Source organism: Schistocerca gregaria, chromosome 4, assembly GCF_023897955.1.
Source record: "Schistocerca gregaria isolate iqSchGreg1 chromosome 4, iqSchGreg1.2, whole genome shotgun sequence".
Taxonomy (NCBI): Eukaryota; Metazoa; Arthropoda; class Insecta; order Orthoptera; family Acrididae; genus Schistocerca; species Schistocerca gregaria.
The window spans coordinates 354,699,656-354,716,680 of NC_064923.1; the positions used below are offsets into that span (position 1 = coordinate 354,699,656).

The following is a 17,025-nucleotide window of genomic DNA, read 5'->3' on the forward strand; positions in this document are numbered from 1 at the left end:
GTGGCAGAGATGTCTTGCACGACCGTATCAATGCAATCCGAGAAAGAGATGTCTAAGAGCTGAAGTATATAAGGGCCAATTGGCTCTGTACAATGTCCAGCGCTGGGGCTTGTCTACCTGGTGGCGGCAGGAGAACGTTAGTATCATCAGAAAGTGGTCACTGTCACAAAGATCATTACGGCGTAACCAGTGTGGGAAAGCCACAATAGCAGGGAAGGAGTTTGTGTGATTGATAGTAGAAAAGGTGCTGTGAGCGGTACTGAAATGGGTAGGGGAGCCGTCATTGAGGAGACACAAATTACAGTAATAAGTTGGTCAATTAGAAGACCACTACCCATCGAAGTAGCACTCCCCCACAGGGGGATAGCGTGCACTGAAGTCCCTAAGGAGAAGGTACAGGGACGTGAGTTGCTGTATTAAGGCAGGTAGATCAGCATAAGGAAGTGGGCTACCTGGAGGGAGGCAGACATTTGCAAATGATGCTTGCTGGTGTCGTTTGCATTCATACAGCTATTTCTTCCGGTTAGTATGAAGGGGAACCAGTAACTAATGACATCAGTGTGAACCAGACCATTCCAGACGCTATTCCAGCGCTGGCACACTTCCGACAGAACTCCCGATAACCATGAGGCGTTCGACAGTAGTCATCGCGGAAGTGCGTTTCTTGAAGAGCAAGACGGTAATAACTGTTGCATTCCAGTGAATTATCATGCTGTGAGAGTCCAGGTGAGCCATAAAGAAGCCGAGGGGAAGTCATGTCACCTGGTCAGTGATCGTCACCGACAAGGATGGGGTGACATCCATAAATAAGATGTCAGACTCAGGGGGAACCAGGAAGAGGGCCTTGTCCTGGGACTTACGTTTCTTCTTCTTCCGTTTCGGAGATTGAGGATGACAGGGCATAAGGGAGAGGAGGTTTCCGTAAGATCCAAAACTGAAAGAGAGTAGGCGACCATGGGGCACCATGGGCCTGTAGAAGGAGGGTCAATTCCTTGGTTTGGGAAGGTAGCGGCACCTGGAGGGCAGGGCATGAGAACCACCGAGGAGGGGGAGATGGCAGAGGGATGGCGATGGGGTAAGTATGAAGTAGGAGGGGGAAAGGACGTAACAGAGGCAAAATAGAAGAAATCGACACAGGGTGAAGTTAGTCATATTTTTGGCCGGCTTGAGCGTCACATAATGGAGTTGATGGCCACAGTCACCACACAGCAGAGCATTCAGGGTACAGTGGGAAAACGTATGCCTAGAACCCAAGCACCAAAAGCACCTCATGGGTGGCAGGACCTACGATTTCACATCGCATTGGTAAAATATAACCTCGACATTCTCTGGGAGGATATCTTCCTCAAAAGCCAGAATAAATGCACTGGTGTCTGTGCAGTTGTCCTTATGACCCTTCTGCAGACACTGAAGATGCTGAATCACTCCAGATAAGCCCAGATCTACTCGTCAGTTTTCAGGTAAAGGTCCGTATGAGAAACCACTCCCTGGACCATGTTCAAGGACTGGTGCAGGGTAATAGACACTGGGCTGTCGCCAAGTGCCAAGGCGATCGCAATCACGAAGGCTGTAAATTGGGTGGCAGAAGAAGCTTTAATCAACAGGGAGCCTGACTGCATTTTATTGAGAGATTCCACTTCACCAAACTTATCCTCGATGTTCTCCGCAATAAACAACGTTTTTGTGGTGGTGAATGTGCCCCCATTTAGTACAGACTAGGTAGTGGGGAAAGTGTTTCATCCCAAATGGAGAGCCTGGCCCTCCTCCAAGGGCATAACCGGGGAAGGCAAGGCTGCAGGGTCATACAAAGTAGCATTCAGTGATACCTTTTAAAGAGATGGCCGTTTGACAACAACCAGATTTGGGCAGCTTGGTACACTTCAAACGCCAAGCATCCACCATGATATCGCCCACCCTGATCAGGGGCTCTCCCCAGCCACAGCAATGGCTATCTGGCATGGTGGCCATTGCCAGGAGTTCCAATGCTCCAGAGTGATAAGTAACCATTCCTTAGCATACATGGGAAGGCAACAGCTCTGATGTCAGCACTATGGTCCCTGAGTTTTCAGGGGGCTCAGCCAGATGAGTACATAACAGTCCCACCAAATGGACTGGCTACACAAGCTATTTACTTATCGGGAGGAGAGGGGGCCATTGTGGAGAATGAAGAGGGGGAGTAAGTGGGTAGAGGAATCCAAGCTGTTGATGCTGCGGAGGGAGTTCTCCTCCAAATGGCCCACACTAAAGACAGAAAATTCAGAAGGGGATGACAAACCACAATAGAGGCCAAAAATGCCAAAAAGGATGAAAGAGGAAGAAAACTGCAAGGAATACCGGGAACCAGGTGGATAGCCATGTTGACATAACTAAAAACACCAAGTGAGGGGAAGGTGGTGACAGTGGGGAATAAGCCACGATGGGGAGGGACTGGCAAGGTGAAGGAAATGCAGCTCAGGAAGGAAGAGTGGACTGCAATAGCTCAGGGTCCCGTATGTGCTGTGCACGAACTCACGAAAGAACTGTAAGCACATTAGGGGGGGGGGGGGAGAGGGGCTGTAGGAGTTTCATTTTATTATGTAAGTGAACGGCCAAAGTCCCTCAGACCCTGCAAAAATAAGTTTGAAAACTTTAAAGCTCTGCCAATCACTTTCTGTTGATGTCGTCAAGTACATGCTGTTTGTTTGACTGAAACAAAACTTTAAAGCTTGCCAATCACTTTCTGTTGATGTCGTCATGTACATGCAATTTGTTTGACTGAAACACATGTGCAGTCAATTGCCCCATTAGATTCGAGTAATGTATAGTACAGAATGTTTCAAGAGCAGTCATAATCTTTCGAAATTTAATCCAATTCGACACTTTATTTTTGTTACTGCATACGCTATTACCCAAAAAGCGATTGATACCATACTCCTATTTTTTGTATTCCGCACTTAGGATTCCACCACTTGTTATCGTTGTTTCAACAAGAAAATAATCACTAAGTTATTCCACATCTTCTTTCTTGAAACTGACAGTAGTTTATAGTATTGAATTCTATAGTCCACTGGAAACATCATTTCCAATTTTGCTATGATCTTTATTTCCTCACTCTCCTGTGCTAAGTCCCCATCTGCGGTGGTTTATACAACTGTGAACTGCTTACTACTTACACGAGATGCCATTTGCTGTTATTAATACACCAGCTCTCCCAGCTCTCTCTTAGTTCCACTGCCTAGAGCACGTGCAACAAACAGACAATCTAACAGTGATCATACAAGAGTCCATACAAATACTAAACAAAAAACAAAATATTGCTCCTGGTCACTACTGTGTTTCATATTGCCACCTGAAAGCCTGTCCCTGCTTCTTCCTAAAAATCCTTGCAAGCCTCTACGGTGCGGTCCTTCACATGACCGTCGAAAACTTCACATTTCCTATTTCTCCTTAAATCCGACAAACCTACCGTTGAAACTCCTCCTACCTATCCATCAGCCTAACATCTTTGAATCAATCATCTCCCAACACAAACATACTTGTAAACACCTAAATGTGGCTCTTGGCCTAGCTTTTCTTCTGACGAACATCTCGTGTACTTTAACAGTGGATGACGTTCTGATATCCTTTTAAAACTCCATAGGTATGCATCCACAATAAAGTATGTCCATCTTAATGAGTCCTATCCTACTGTCCATACACTGAAGCGCCAAAAAACTGGTACAGCCATGCGTATTCAAATACAGCGATACGTAAACAGGCAGAATACGGCACTGCGATCAGCAACGCCTATATAAGAAAACAAGTGTCTGACGCAGTTGTTAGATCGATTACTGCTGCTATAATGACAAGTTATCAAGATTTAAGTCACTTTGAACGTGGTGTTATAATCGGCGCACGAGCGATGGGACACATCGTCACCGAGGTAGCGATGAAGTAGGGATTTCCCCGTACGACGGTTTCACGAGTGTACCGTGAATATCAGGAATCAGGTAAAACATGAAATCTCCGACATCGCTGCGGCCGGAAAAAGAACCTGCAAGAACGGGATCAACGACAGCTGAAGAGAATCGTTCAGCGTGACAGAAGTGCAACCCTTCTGCAAATTTCTGCAGATTTCAACGCTGGGCTATCAAAAAGTGTCAGCGTGCGAACGGTTCTACGAAACATCATCGAAATGTCTCTCGAAACCGAAGGTACACTTGTTTACCCTTGATGACTACACGACACAATGCCTTACGGCTAGACTGGGTCAGCCAACACTGTCACTATACCCTTGATGACTGGAAACACGTTGCCTGGTCGGACGAGCCTCGTTTCAAATTGTATAGAGCAGATGGACGTGTACGGGTATGGAGACAACCTCACGAATTCATTGACCGTGCATGTCAGTAGCGGACTTTTCAAGCTGGTGGAGGCTCTGTAAGTGTGCAGTTGGCGTGATATGGGATCCCTGATAAGTCTAGATACGACTCTGACAGGTGACACGTATGTAAGCATCCTATTTGATCACCTGCATCCATTCACGTCCAGTGTGCATTCCGACGGACTTGGGCAATCCCAGCAGGACAATGCGACACCCCACACGTCCGAAATTGCTCCAGAGTGACTCCAGCAACACCTTTCTGAGTTAACACTTCCGCTGCCCACCAAACCCCCCAGACATGAACATTATTGAGCATATCTGCGATACCTTGCCCAGTACTGTTCAGAAGAGATCTCCACCCCCTCGTACTTTTACTGGTTTATGGACAGCCCTACAGGATTTATGGCGTTAATTCCCTCCAGCGCTACTCCAGACATTAGTCGAGTCTATTCCGCGTCGTTTTGCGGCAGTTCTGCATGATCGCGAGGGCCCTACACGATACTAAGCAGATGTACCAGTTTCTTTGGCTCTTCAGTGGATATAACCGCAAACAAGCGTAATTCCCGCAAATTACATCTCACTCTGCCCTTTTACATTCTCGCATAGCCCCGTACACTGCTGATATGATTAGGCCCTCTCCTCCCTTATACCTTCTTCTATATGCCAATGATACAATTATCCTAACACCGCACTCCAACATCCATAAATCGCAACGATTTCTTCAACTCTATCTCAAACTAGAGCTTCCAGTGGCTTCTTAAACTCAGCTATTCCAAGACACAGACAATACTTTCAACGATCACCCGTAATTTGTACCCCAATGACTTTTACCTGAACATCTACATATTGTTCGCTTTTTGATAGTAGAGGGGGGGGGGCACAAAGACAGCTCGGAATCTTTGTATTGTTTGTGTGGCGAGTTCTTTCGGCCAAAACACGCCAGAAAAAGACCTTTTTGCCTCAAGAAATATCGTTTTGACATGAATGATTTTTCACATTCAGGATGCCTCGATAAGCCAGGGGGCAAACCATTTAAGCGTCATGTGACATTTGCATGCGACAGGCAAAGGTTGGGAAGTTGGTAGCGGTAGTACTGCATGGTCTAACAAAATATTAAAATATTTTTGCTTGATTGACATGAGTTCGTTCATTGAGAATTCCATTGCAATGTTCCTACTTGGGACTAGTTATGATGTCTTTATATTAACTTCTAAAGAGGAATTAATCACCAACAACTAAGACACACACAGGTTGCAATGTAAGAAAGACGATCTACAATATTTCATCACATGTTGATAGTACACAGTAAACGCACTTCCTGGTTTGATGCTTCTTTAGCTCAGATCTAGTACATTTCTGCAGGTGTGGAATCAGTAAACTACCTAATCGTTGTCAAACTGCTTTAGGTAATGTAAGAGAATGTAGTGTTGTTGATTAACTTGTCTCTGATGTTTACTGTTGTGTTCAATAAAACAACAGACAACACTATTAAAACATGAACTGTACTAATTCAAATGCAATTCGGGTTACCACGTTATCCTTAAGACAAAAGTCTATTTTAGTAAAACGTTATGTATCTGTAACTGGAGCGTGCTTTCATCAGCACGAATTAGGAAGATATTACTCATTCTCGGCTTCAAAACAGATTGTTTTTACTTGCTTTCCCGTGTCAAAATGAAGTAGTGTCGGAATGTGACAACTTATAAATAAAATTTCTTCTCGATTTTCAATTTGACTGCTTGTAGCTCTGTAACATAACGGCTAAATTTGTGGTGGTAACTTCCTATGGGACCAAACTGGTGAGGTCATCGGTCCCTAGGCTTACACACAACTTAATCTAACTTAAACTAATTTACGCTAAGAACAACACACACACCCATGCCCGAGAGAAGACTCGAACCTCCGACGGGGAGAACCGCACGAACCGTGGCAGACTGCTTGGCTACCCTGCGCAACACATCCGCTAAAAACGTTTCCTTCAGCAAGACTTGACCAAGAAACCAAAGCAGCTCCCACTTTACAGGTAACAACTTTATCTCATAGCCAGCGTAATAGTGCAGCATTGTATCTCCCTCACTGCTCTAACGCTGGCTAGAACGTAAGTTGGCAACGTAAAATACGAAATTAATTGAAATTTCCATGTCGAATGACTGTCCTCGAGTCAGAAGCATAAACTGATAACTGTATGTCACGCGTTATGTGAAAATCACTCATATTATATTACAGAAATGATACAGACACATCAAGTGGATTTTGTATGCTAATTCTGTTCATCCAGGAAGTACATCGCTGGTTAGAGGATTGACGCACATATCTTGTGTTGTTGCCGAGATCCAGTTATATTTCTAGCAAAGAATATCAGCCTTGATTGTTCTAGAAAGTGACTAATACGTAGAGGTTAACTGTTACAGTTATTTGTGTTTTTCTGTCTTAAGCATAATAAAACCAAGAACTCATCGCCAGATATGTTTCACATTTTTAGAACTCTCCAGTAGTTATACTGTTCGTAATAACAGACTTGGAAATTTTTTTTTTTTTTTGGGTTCGATGTCAATGGCACTATCCATGAAAGACAGATACGCGAATGGAGGAACAAGAACACAGCATCGATTGCAAAACGTAACGTCTACAGGGAGACTCGTAAGCAATGAATAACATCAAGTACCAGATCAAGAATGTCTTCTATACAAGAATCCATAAGAAATGACAGAAAATATAGGCTCAAAATTTCGTTGAAAATTAAACTAGCGAAGACACGCAGTGCAACTTCGCTTCCAGAGAGAACGACAAGTTCACCAAGCTGGGAATGGCACTGAGATTCCATACATAGCCCCTAATGTTTTTATGTTAACGACGCCTCCGGCCTACCATATTAGTCATATTTGAGAATTGTCGAGTTCTGTTTCGGCGGCACAGATGAGCAGACGGTTCTAGAATTTGCAGAGACTATGCGTAGCCTGCTGAATCATAAAGCCAAACTACCACTACATCAGATTGTAGTCCGTACCTAATTTCTATCTGTAAAAGAATTGCTCGACAGTGTGTGAATAGCATCAACACCGCTAACTCCTCACACCACGCTCTACCAGTCCCAGTATATGCCAGACAATCACTGCAAAATGCTCTATGCTCTCATTTTTCTGCCAACGGCTTCATTTCTATCTGAGGTCTGTCACCCCATTACCAAAAGGATAAAAAAGTGTTATAGTCTACCCCAGCATGATTTTCTGTCTCCCCTGCGTCTTTTTGATCTTAAGAAGGCCCAAGAGAGGCAGAAAATCACTCATACAAACATCAGCAAAAATATTTAGTAAGCAAATGCACAAATGCACCGAAAACGGGAGCAAATTCTTAAAACATATTACGCTAAGCATAAAAAAATAAGAAATGGGTGCAGTTTCCATTATTTAAACGATGGATGATATACCTGCCGGCTTTCCTGAAACATCAAATCAGTCATAAGATTTCTTCTGGCTCCTTTTATACAAAGACCTGCACGTTAAGACATACGTGCCATGCTTCATGATTGCACACGAACTTTCCCACGAATAGATTTTACATAGATTTTAATAGACAGAACATCTACAATTTACATATGCCCTCCATACACTCTTTCTACACATTTACACAGCAAAACGTAATTAATTAATAATTATTAAAGTGATTAATATTATATCAGTAAGGTACTGTAACGAAAGCAAACAAGACTCCAGAAACACAATCTGTGTGAACTGATCTCTTGGTTATGGTTTCGAGTATTATAAATGAACACATTGCAGTCACTTATTGTGTTGTATCAAAAAAGTTAGTATGGTTCTTAGGTAAAATTTTATATCTCATACAGTACTGTACAAAATGGGATGGCATGATTCGCTACAAATTGATTACCTTGTTTACATTTACATAGCTAGTGGAACGTTTCCAAACGTTTAGCAGGGGCTGGGCTAGCTGATACCGGATATTAACCAGCTGCCATTCCCTGCATGTGCTGTTCACGTGATGGATGTGTGAAGTTGTGGTGTTGACAAGGTAACGCTGTGGCTTAAGCATCGCTGACGCTATCAGACAAGGAACTGTGTAGGACGAAATCTGTCATGGAAACGGAATCGGTCACGTGAGGCCCTGCGGCGTGAGCGAATGAAATTTGGTCCATTTCTTCTTAGCCAGGCTATCGAACTTCCTCCGTTTCTTTGCAGCCATGAGACGTCCGGCTTCTACGAAAGATTTCAGACTCTGTACCTGTATCCGTTAAGGTCGATTCAGGTCTGTATAGCAAACGCCACTATTTCTAATTTCATAACCTGCAACTGCCTCCTAAACGCCGGACGTCCACCCACCTTGACGTACATGTCACTGACCAAACCTTTAGGCACTTGCACAGTACTGAAGTTACTGAACTGAGATTTTTGCAGTGCTATTGTATTATCTGCACAAGTCCGTATGTAGAGTATGGTGAAGATGGAATAAAATGTGGTCTTACTTCTTCAGAATCATGGGGGTGTGCATAACCAAATCGTCCAAATCGTACGCACTGTACAGCTCACGCCACCCCAGCGGCAGCGACAGCTGTCATTTGCGGAGGCTCTCCCTCCAGCTACACACCAAGACACCCTAGGATCGCATACTTCACTGCAAGGGTAAAAACTTAGAAAAATTTGGTATATTACTCTCCAGAAATGATGGATCTCGTAAAAGTTCAAAATATAAGCGCAAGTAAGAATAAGAGTGCAACTCACCTTTTCGGAGCTTCAGAGTGCGTAGGTACGTGAAGAAGTTCTGGTGCCGTCCTTCAAATTCGGGCCGTGTGAGCACCTCGCGTTTGAGGCTCCTGGTGGAGACGATGACGGTCAGATCGCCACCAACATGTAAACCGATCACGGGCGACCCATACTGCTCGGCGAGGTGAGCGAACGCCTCGTGCTGTGATGAGAGTTTCTTGCTCAGGCGACGGATTTCCAGGTAGTTGCCAATCACTGGAAGCCATGTTGGACCTGTGGAGGGAACCAAGAAGCTGTCCTTAGAGGTACCCATCAACGTAGGAATCTTAGTTTCTTGTTCGCTGGGTAGGCAGTGTACTGACTTTTTGTAGCTAACACACGAGGGCTATTCGGAAATAAAGGTCCGATAGGTCGCGAAATGGAAACGACAGTGAATATCCGATGAAGCTTTGCACAATTTTTTGGACAGTGTCTCTAATATGTCTGTCGATCGCGTCACCTCACTCTCTGCAGTTCTGAGCGCTCATTGAGCATGTTATGATGCCTAGAACACTAATGTCTCCCGCTAAGTATGGATGCCCGCTGCAAGGTTTCCCCTTATTTCATGAGATCCCACATAATGTACCTGTCATGAATTTCCTTCTTTGTTAGAATTCTCGGTTGCACACTGAAGGGGGGCAATGAGGAGACCCTACCCCGTTTGTTCACCCACCATACAGACCAGACTTGGTTCTCTCTGAGGTTCGTCTCTGCTCATGTTAACAGCTGGCTATGAAGTGAGAAGTGTCGGTGAGCTCAGTTGGCTGCCTTCTATGATCAGGGCATTGGAAACTTGGTACAACGCTATGACAGATATCTAAGTCGGAGCAGCGACTATGTAGAGAAGTAACTGCACAGTGTATCAACGTGTTGAAAATAAAACATTTTTGATTTTCTTTGTTGTTTCCATTTTGGGGGCGATAGGACCTTACTTTCCAAACAGCGCTCGTACATTAAACGATTAGTTTCTTGGGTGTCGAATACTGCATTTAAGTAAGCTCACCAGACACTATTCTAGTCATCGCATAAAAGAGCACACTGGTAGAATAGGAGCGTTATAGATAGTTTTGAACTGTTACCAGACGGGCATATGACCCACCACCGCTGATGTAAGTGATGTCTCTGAAGTGGTAGGTGTGTTTGTGCGTGCTAATTGATTGGAATCAGTGTAGTAAGTGCGTGGACGCGGAGACCTGGCGCAATGGATGAAATGAGCTATTGTGTTTGGAAGACAGATGATCATACGGTGAATGAAGACGCCAGATTTGTTGGTATACCAAAGCGAACTGTCCAACTTGCCACTCACAGGCATGGAACGAGGCGCAAGAACAGTTCTGGTGATAGTGTCCTAACCCAAAGGCTGCAGAGACGAGACTCACACCTTCCGTGACTATCGGTTTCAAATCCGGCAGGCATTGGTATTTCTAGTTAATAGACGTCCGTCTCAACAAGTCTCCGAGCGACTGCAACAGGCATTTGGTATCAGATTCTTGCAAAACGTCATTACTCACGGTGGCAAGCACAGCTGCACATATTCTATTGGCCAAATAGCACAGCAACTGGACAGTAGTTAACTAGGGGCATGTAGTGTGATCCGATAATTCGCGATGTGGCCTCTTTTCAAAACCGACGACCCAGTGAGGCTGCTCAATAGCAGTGTGAAGGACGTATTTCAGCCGGAGATTGTTCTGTGTAGTTTGGAGGTTTTTTTTTAGTATGACTTCATACGCTCATTGAAGTTACATGAACATGAAAAAAGTGTGGCCCTTTGATTTCTGTCCTTATGACGAGTTGCTCAGGATACTCATGCCTAGCAAGACGGCAACAGCCTTATTGACAGGGATAAACGCATACGTTCCTGGTTTGAGGAACTTCTACATCCACAACATACGTTGTAAGCCACATAAATGTGTGTAGTGATAGGAACTTCTGGTATCACTAACTGATCCCCTCTTCCCTTCTTCATTCGCGAATTGTGCGCCAGAAGTCATTGTTGGTAAACCTTCGTATTAGCTCTAGTTTATCAAATTTTCTAATCGTGATCATTTTGCGAGTTGCCTATGGAACGAGGTAAAATGTAGTCAAACCCTCCCCGGAAAGGGCTCTCTCGAAATTTCAGTAGCAAATTTCTCTGTGATGCACAAAGCCTGTCTTGTAGCGTTTGCCACTGCAGTTTGTTGAGAATCTTTGAAACGCTCTCGCGTGGACTACACAACCCCTTGATGGAACGCGTAGTTCTTTGTGGGATCTTCATTATCTGTTCTATCAGTCCTACCTGGTAAGGATCCCAGACTGATGAACAATAAAAAAGTATCGTTCGAATAATCGCGTTTGTCAGCCACTTCCTTCGTGTATGAGCTTCATTTCCTTAAGATTCTTCCTATGAATCTCAGTCTGGCACCTGACCGTCCTACTGTTTGTTATATATGGTAATTCCATTTACGGTAGCTTTGGATGCCTACGGTGGACACTGTTTGCAGCAATTTGTCATCAGTAGTGTCTGTAGGAAGATATAAGATGATTTAGACAAAATGTATTGCTGGGGTGATGAATGACAGCTAGCCCTAAACGTGGAAAAATGTACGTTAATGCGGATGAGTAGGAAGAACAAAGTTGTAATGTTTGGAACAGTGTTATTAGTGTCCTGCTTGATACAATCGTTAAAACATCGAGGCTTAACGCTGCAAAGCGATATGAGGTGGAACGAGCTTGTGAAAACTGTGGTAGGGGAGGCAAATGGTCGACTTTGGTTTATTGGGAAAATTTTAGGAAAGAGTGGTTCACCTTTAAAGGAGACCGCGTATAGGACGCTTTATTTGCGAACGGGGCAGTAGGGGAAATGGCAAACAGTGGTTCAGGGTACCCTCCGCCAAGCACCTTACGGTGGCTTGCGAAGTATCTGTGTGGATGTAGTAGAGTTGTACAGCAGCTGATTTCCTTTCTTATGTTGGCGCAATATGTTATATTTATTTTTTATTTTCGTTCAAGGTCAACTTCCAGAGCCCGCACAATTCATCAATTCTCTGCTGGTCATTTTGCAAATCGACACCGTCTTTTGGTGTTGCTACTTTCTTACAGACAAACGCATAATCTGCGAACAGCCTCAAGGAGCTTCTGACGCTTTCTACCAAATTAGTTTTATACGCTATAAATAGGAACGTTCCTATCAAACTTCCTTGGGATACTCCTGCAGTTACCTTTATCCTATAGCCTTTCACACATTGAGTGGTCCTGGAAATCACTTGATCTTAATCTTATACAAAGTGTCAAACAATAAAAGTGAAGTGTAATATAGAAGACGACTTTGCAGATCAGATATGTGACAGAACTATTTGTCTAGAAGTAAGAGTACTTGAGTCTTAGAGCCGTGTCCGTGCCTGGAAGCCACTGATTACAAGAAGAAATCCGCGTCGTCGATTACAGCAGGATAAAAACTTCTCGATTGGTTTTTACAGCAGGGGAAAGTCTTTATTTGATTCTGTACGTCACACTACGTGATAGGCCGTCCACATGGAAGTAAATAAACCCTGCGAATGGCGTGTGAACGATGTCTGACGGAAAGTGCTGTGCGGTAGCGAAAGTCAGTGCGATCTTGTCGTTGGTCTGTATTCGTTTTCTCTCGTTGGGGCTTGCGGAATTAGTTTACAAAATGGCTAGATGGCTTCTGTGTGTATGAGAACATTTTAGACATATTGCGAAAATATAACGAGGAGTCAAATAAATACCGAACACCCGCCACGACGAGACCATGGAATGGTTTCACTTAAAAGTAATCACCAAATGCTTTGAGACATTTATCCCACTGGGAGCCACGACGATCAATCTCTCTTTCGTAGAACTCGTTCGGCCGCTGACGGTTCCACAATCTCTCTCACTCATGCACTCCTCTTACAACTGAAACTGATGGCCACACATGTCTTTCTTCAGGACACCAACAATGTGAAACTCACTCGATGAATGATTCAGGCAGTGCAGAGACTGTTTCAATGTTTCCCAAACAAATCGCTGGTGTGCAACCTTCGTGTGATTGGAAGACTGGCAACGGGCGTCATCGTGCAGCAACATGATTCGTTCCACCAGCACTATCAGGCGTTTTGACTTTATGACTCATCGCAATATCTGTGGAGTGTCTTCACAGCGCTGCGCATTCATTGTGGTTCCACGCTCGATGAACGTAATGAGCAGAGGGTCCCTGCAAACGACAGTCGACATGACCTTACCGGAATTTGTGAGAACAGCTTTGGATTTCGTCTGTGAAGGGAGATGCGGGTTGTTTCCACTGTTGGCTTTGCCGTTTGCCTATGTGATGTCTGAATTCTGTCGGTTGAAATCAGCCCGTTTGCACGAAAACGCCCGCTTCCACACTACCAATGGGACGAAGGCTACGCTAGTTGGGAACATCCTCGGTGCAGCACGGATCTTTCCCTTGTGATTTTCACAACTCTGTCGACCTAAAGAAAGACTTGCGTGGACGGCAGCTACAGTCGGACTAGGAAGTACAAGTGTGGGTGCGGTTGTGGAGCCGTTAGCGGCCGACACTGATCTACGAAATAAGAACTGATCGTCTCCCAATTCGATAAAGGTCTTACTGCGTGTGGTGAAAACATGGTCCTATTGTGGCAGGAGTTTGATTTTCATTTGACTGCCCCTTAAAATTTTAAAATCGAACGCGTGCCGTTGAAGCAAGAGGAGCCTTCTGTTTACAACTTGACGACTCTGTACCGTGACAGAAGGTGATAGATATGATGGAGTGTCCTCCTTGAAGCTCCAATATGAATACCACCTCTGGGATGAAAAAGAGCGTCCGGTGCCTGCCAGATCAATTCGCCCTTAACATGCTGAACAGTTACCTCTTAGACAAAATATTTTGAGGATTCAGATATATATACACCCAGGAGGGAAGTTGAAAATAGACCCAGAATTTCGGAAGCAATACGTTTACAAATACACTATTCGTGTCCAATTCTGTCCGTGATGGATCTTGGGTGCCGTAGCTGCAGATGTGGGGTGTATCATAATTAATAGCGAAGACTCACACGGGTTAAAGTCTGTTATAACAAGAGGAAAAATGCTCCTGATGGGGCACAAAAAAGGTGAAAATATTCCTCTTTAAAATACTGGCAGTAAAGTGAGGAACCACCTGTCTCAATCCTCATTCTGCCTTCAACAAAAATTTTGGCATCTGATCATATTCAATAGGCATACGAACATACTACCGCTCTTTTAGCACAGAACATGCTAAATACTTTTACTCAGTCTCTCTTTGTAGTCAAGCCTTCATGCTCAGTATCTCCCCCTCACAGTCACTGTCTATTTCTCTTTCCGTCTCCTTCATCCCTATTGATTTACAGTATATGTCACTGCCACTGCCTCCTCTCTGAATTACGTTGCCTTCTTTTGTTTGTATTTCCCACTGCCACTGTCTCCATCATACCTCGGCAGCGCGCAAATACTGCAGCATCCGACTTATTTTTCGCCCACACCCACGCATTAAAAATCTAGAAGTGGCCAGCCCCCCAACTGATACTTTCCGTAACCAACAATCATGGTTTTTCAGGGTTCCTTCAAGAATAGCCCAAGCACAAGTGGTGCTTTTATAATCCGCTTTAATTTCTCCTCAGATCACACCAACTGATTTGGTATATATGCGTTGGCTATAGGATGTGTCTGAGGTTTCTATTTTGATCCTCTGCTGTAGGCTAGCTACAGTGTGCCCGTTGTACGACAGGTATACAAATGGTCGCTAAGCCAAGGGCTGTCCAAAAGATTTGACCACTCACCTCTCTGATCAGAACCTGTGATGTGACCCCCTGAAATATTGTATTTTCGAGCGTGGCTTTTTCGATAATTTGGTACCGAGCACTATCATACACGGCCCGATAAAAGCAAAAACATTCCAATAAACTTTGCATCAAAAACATGCCATTTGCTTCATAATTGCGAATGTTTAGTATTGAACCGCTGATTTCTATTTAAATTTTGTCCTAATTTGTACAGATCTGTTTGAAATGTAAAATTTTCGATTGAGTCTCCATCTCATCTTGTTGAAAATTCACCCATGCTCCTTGCGAAACGCTGAGAAATGTGGTACACGCATGACGGACAGCCACATCTTTCTAATGAGATGAGTAGACATATAAACTGCCAATATGGACCGCTGTGGATAGGTCGAACAACTTTTTTATCCCGACTTCCACGATAACCTAAATTCATTGCTCCGAATTTTGCTGCCTGGGGCCATGTGAAAAGCATGGTGTACAGCACTTTCGTCAATACAGTTGAACATCGAGAGCAGAGAATTTGCCTTCTTCTGAAGCTTTACGTGATGATCTAGCTATGTTTGAAAGAATCTGTAGCTCACTGGTGAAACGAGTGACAGTAACGTGAAGACGGAACGAGTGTGCTGTAAACTGTAACAAGTAACATGCTTGAGTAGCTCTCAATACCTTGTTAACGTTGGCCTTCAATGAAATTTCAGTCCTGTCAGATGGCTAATTAAGTGAAAAGTCTAGATTGCAAATTCATTTTTACTATTTTAGGACAAAATTTGATGCTGAAGTCAGTGGCTGCACTTAAAGATGACTATCTCGCACACGGCTAGTTTACGTTCATATGTTTACTGGAATTCTTTGCTTTTATCATTCTAAACCTTAACTTGTGTCAGTTTACGTTATCACTTAGTTCGCACAATACTGATTTTGCAGCAGAACTTGTTCCGGCTTGCGAGCACGGAGACAAGCGTGGGGAACGGTGCACAGTGTTGTTTTGTCTAGAGGGAAGGATTGATTGCGCCAGGCATCCACATGAAGTTAGTAGACATATGAGGGGAAACAGCACCTACTTGCAGACCCGTGTTTTGTTGAGTATCTGAATTCAGAGACGGCAGGGACTGGGTTGAAAAACGTAAAACCACCTGGCGTCCAGCAACTGCACGCAAACCGAGCAATGCACAGCGTGTCCATGACTTGATAATGGAAAACAGGCGAATCTAGTTCGATGAACTAGGAAGGCAACAGGTCTATATGGGGAACGCCGGATTTGAAGATGACGATGTGTGCCCATTCCATCACCACTGTGCAGAAACAGAAGCGTGTGAAAATGCCCCAATATCTGGTGCAACACTACAGTGCAGATCCGCCGGAGTTCTTTGAGCGCCTGGTCACTGTCGACTGGCCACGGTTCTTCCATGAGACTGCAGAAAATGAACGCCTGTCTATGGGCTGGAAGCACTGTGGGATCCCTTGTCTCAAGAAGTTACGGCCGGGACTGTTTATTCAGAAACGAATTGCGACATTGTTCTGGGAACAGAAGGGATGCAGTTGTGGAATTGGCTCCCTCCCAGTACGATTCTGTACTGCAATTCACGCCTGATAAAAGAATGCCACTACAGAAAACAGGGCCGTGAATAGGTCCTCTGTAGCTGGAGTACGGCGAGTCTGTGGACGACCTGTATGGTGGAAGGAGAGAACCCGTCTCCCGATGGCGAAGCTTCGGACGATGAAATACATTTTTATCTGGATGACGTCGACCAGGATCTCTAGCAGCATATTCACGAGCGGCAACGCAAGCCCAGTTATCAGATGCACCAAGGACCAGAAGCATTTCCAAGTACTCATCGTTTGTGCAAGCTGTACGTCTGGCACAATGTCTTCGAATAAAGCCAGAAGAAAGTGCGATATGTGTATGAACGTACGTGAAGTCCACCATGGGCGCGTTACTCGTTTAGCAACTAGTCCCCGTCTGGTGAACAGGGCATACTGTGTCAACACGCAGCAGGCTGTTCCACCCAACGCACATCAAATCTCTCACAGCTTTTGTTTTAGGTTAGGTTTAGGTTAGTGTTTTTTAACGTCCCGTCGACAACGAGGTCATTAGGGACGGAGCACAAGCTCGGAGTAGGGAAGGATGGGGAAGGAAATTGGCCGT

At 44.4% G+C, this 17,025-nt stretch overlaps 1 protein-coding gene across 1 annotated transcript in view; it reads right to left on the reverse strand.

Moving 5' to 3' along the window:
- The window catches only part of LOC126267730 (methyl farnesoate epoxidase-like), a 374,659-nt gene that overhangs the window by 153,590 nt on the left and 204,044 nt on the right, over positions 1-17,025 (reverse strand). The window contains exon 2 of the mRNA XM_049973032.1: positions 9,079-9,333. Within this exon, the coding sequence (XP_049828989.1) occupies positions 9,079-9,333 (255 nt within the window). The remainder of the gene's footprint in view (positions 1-9,078; positions 9,334-17,025) is intronic.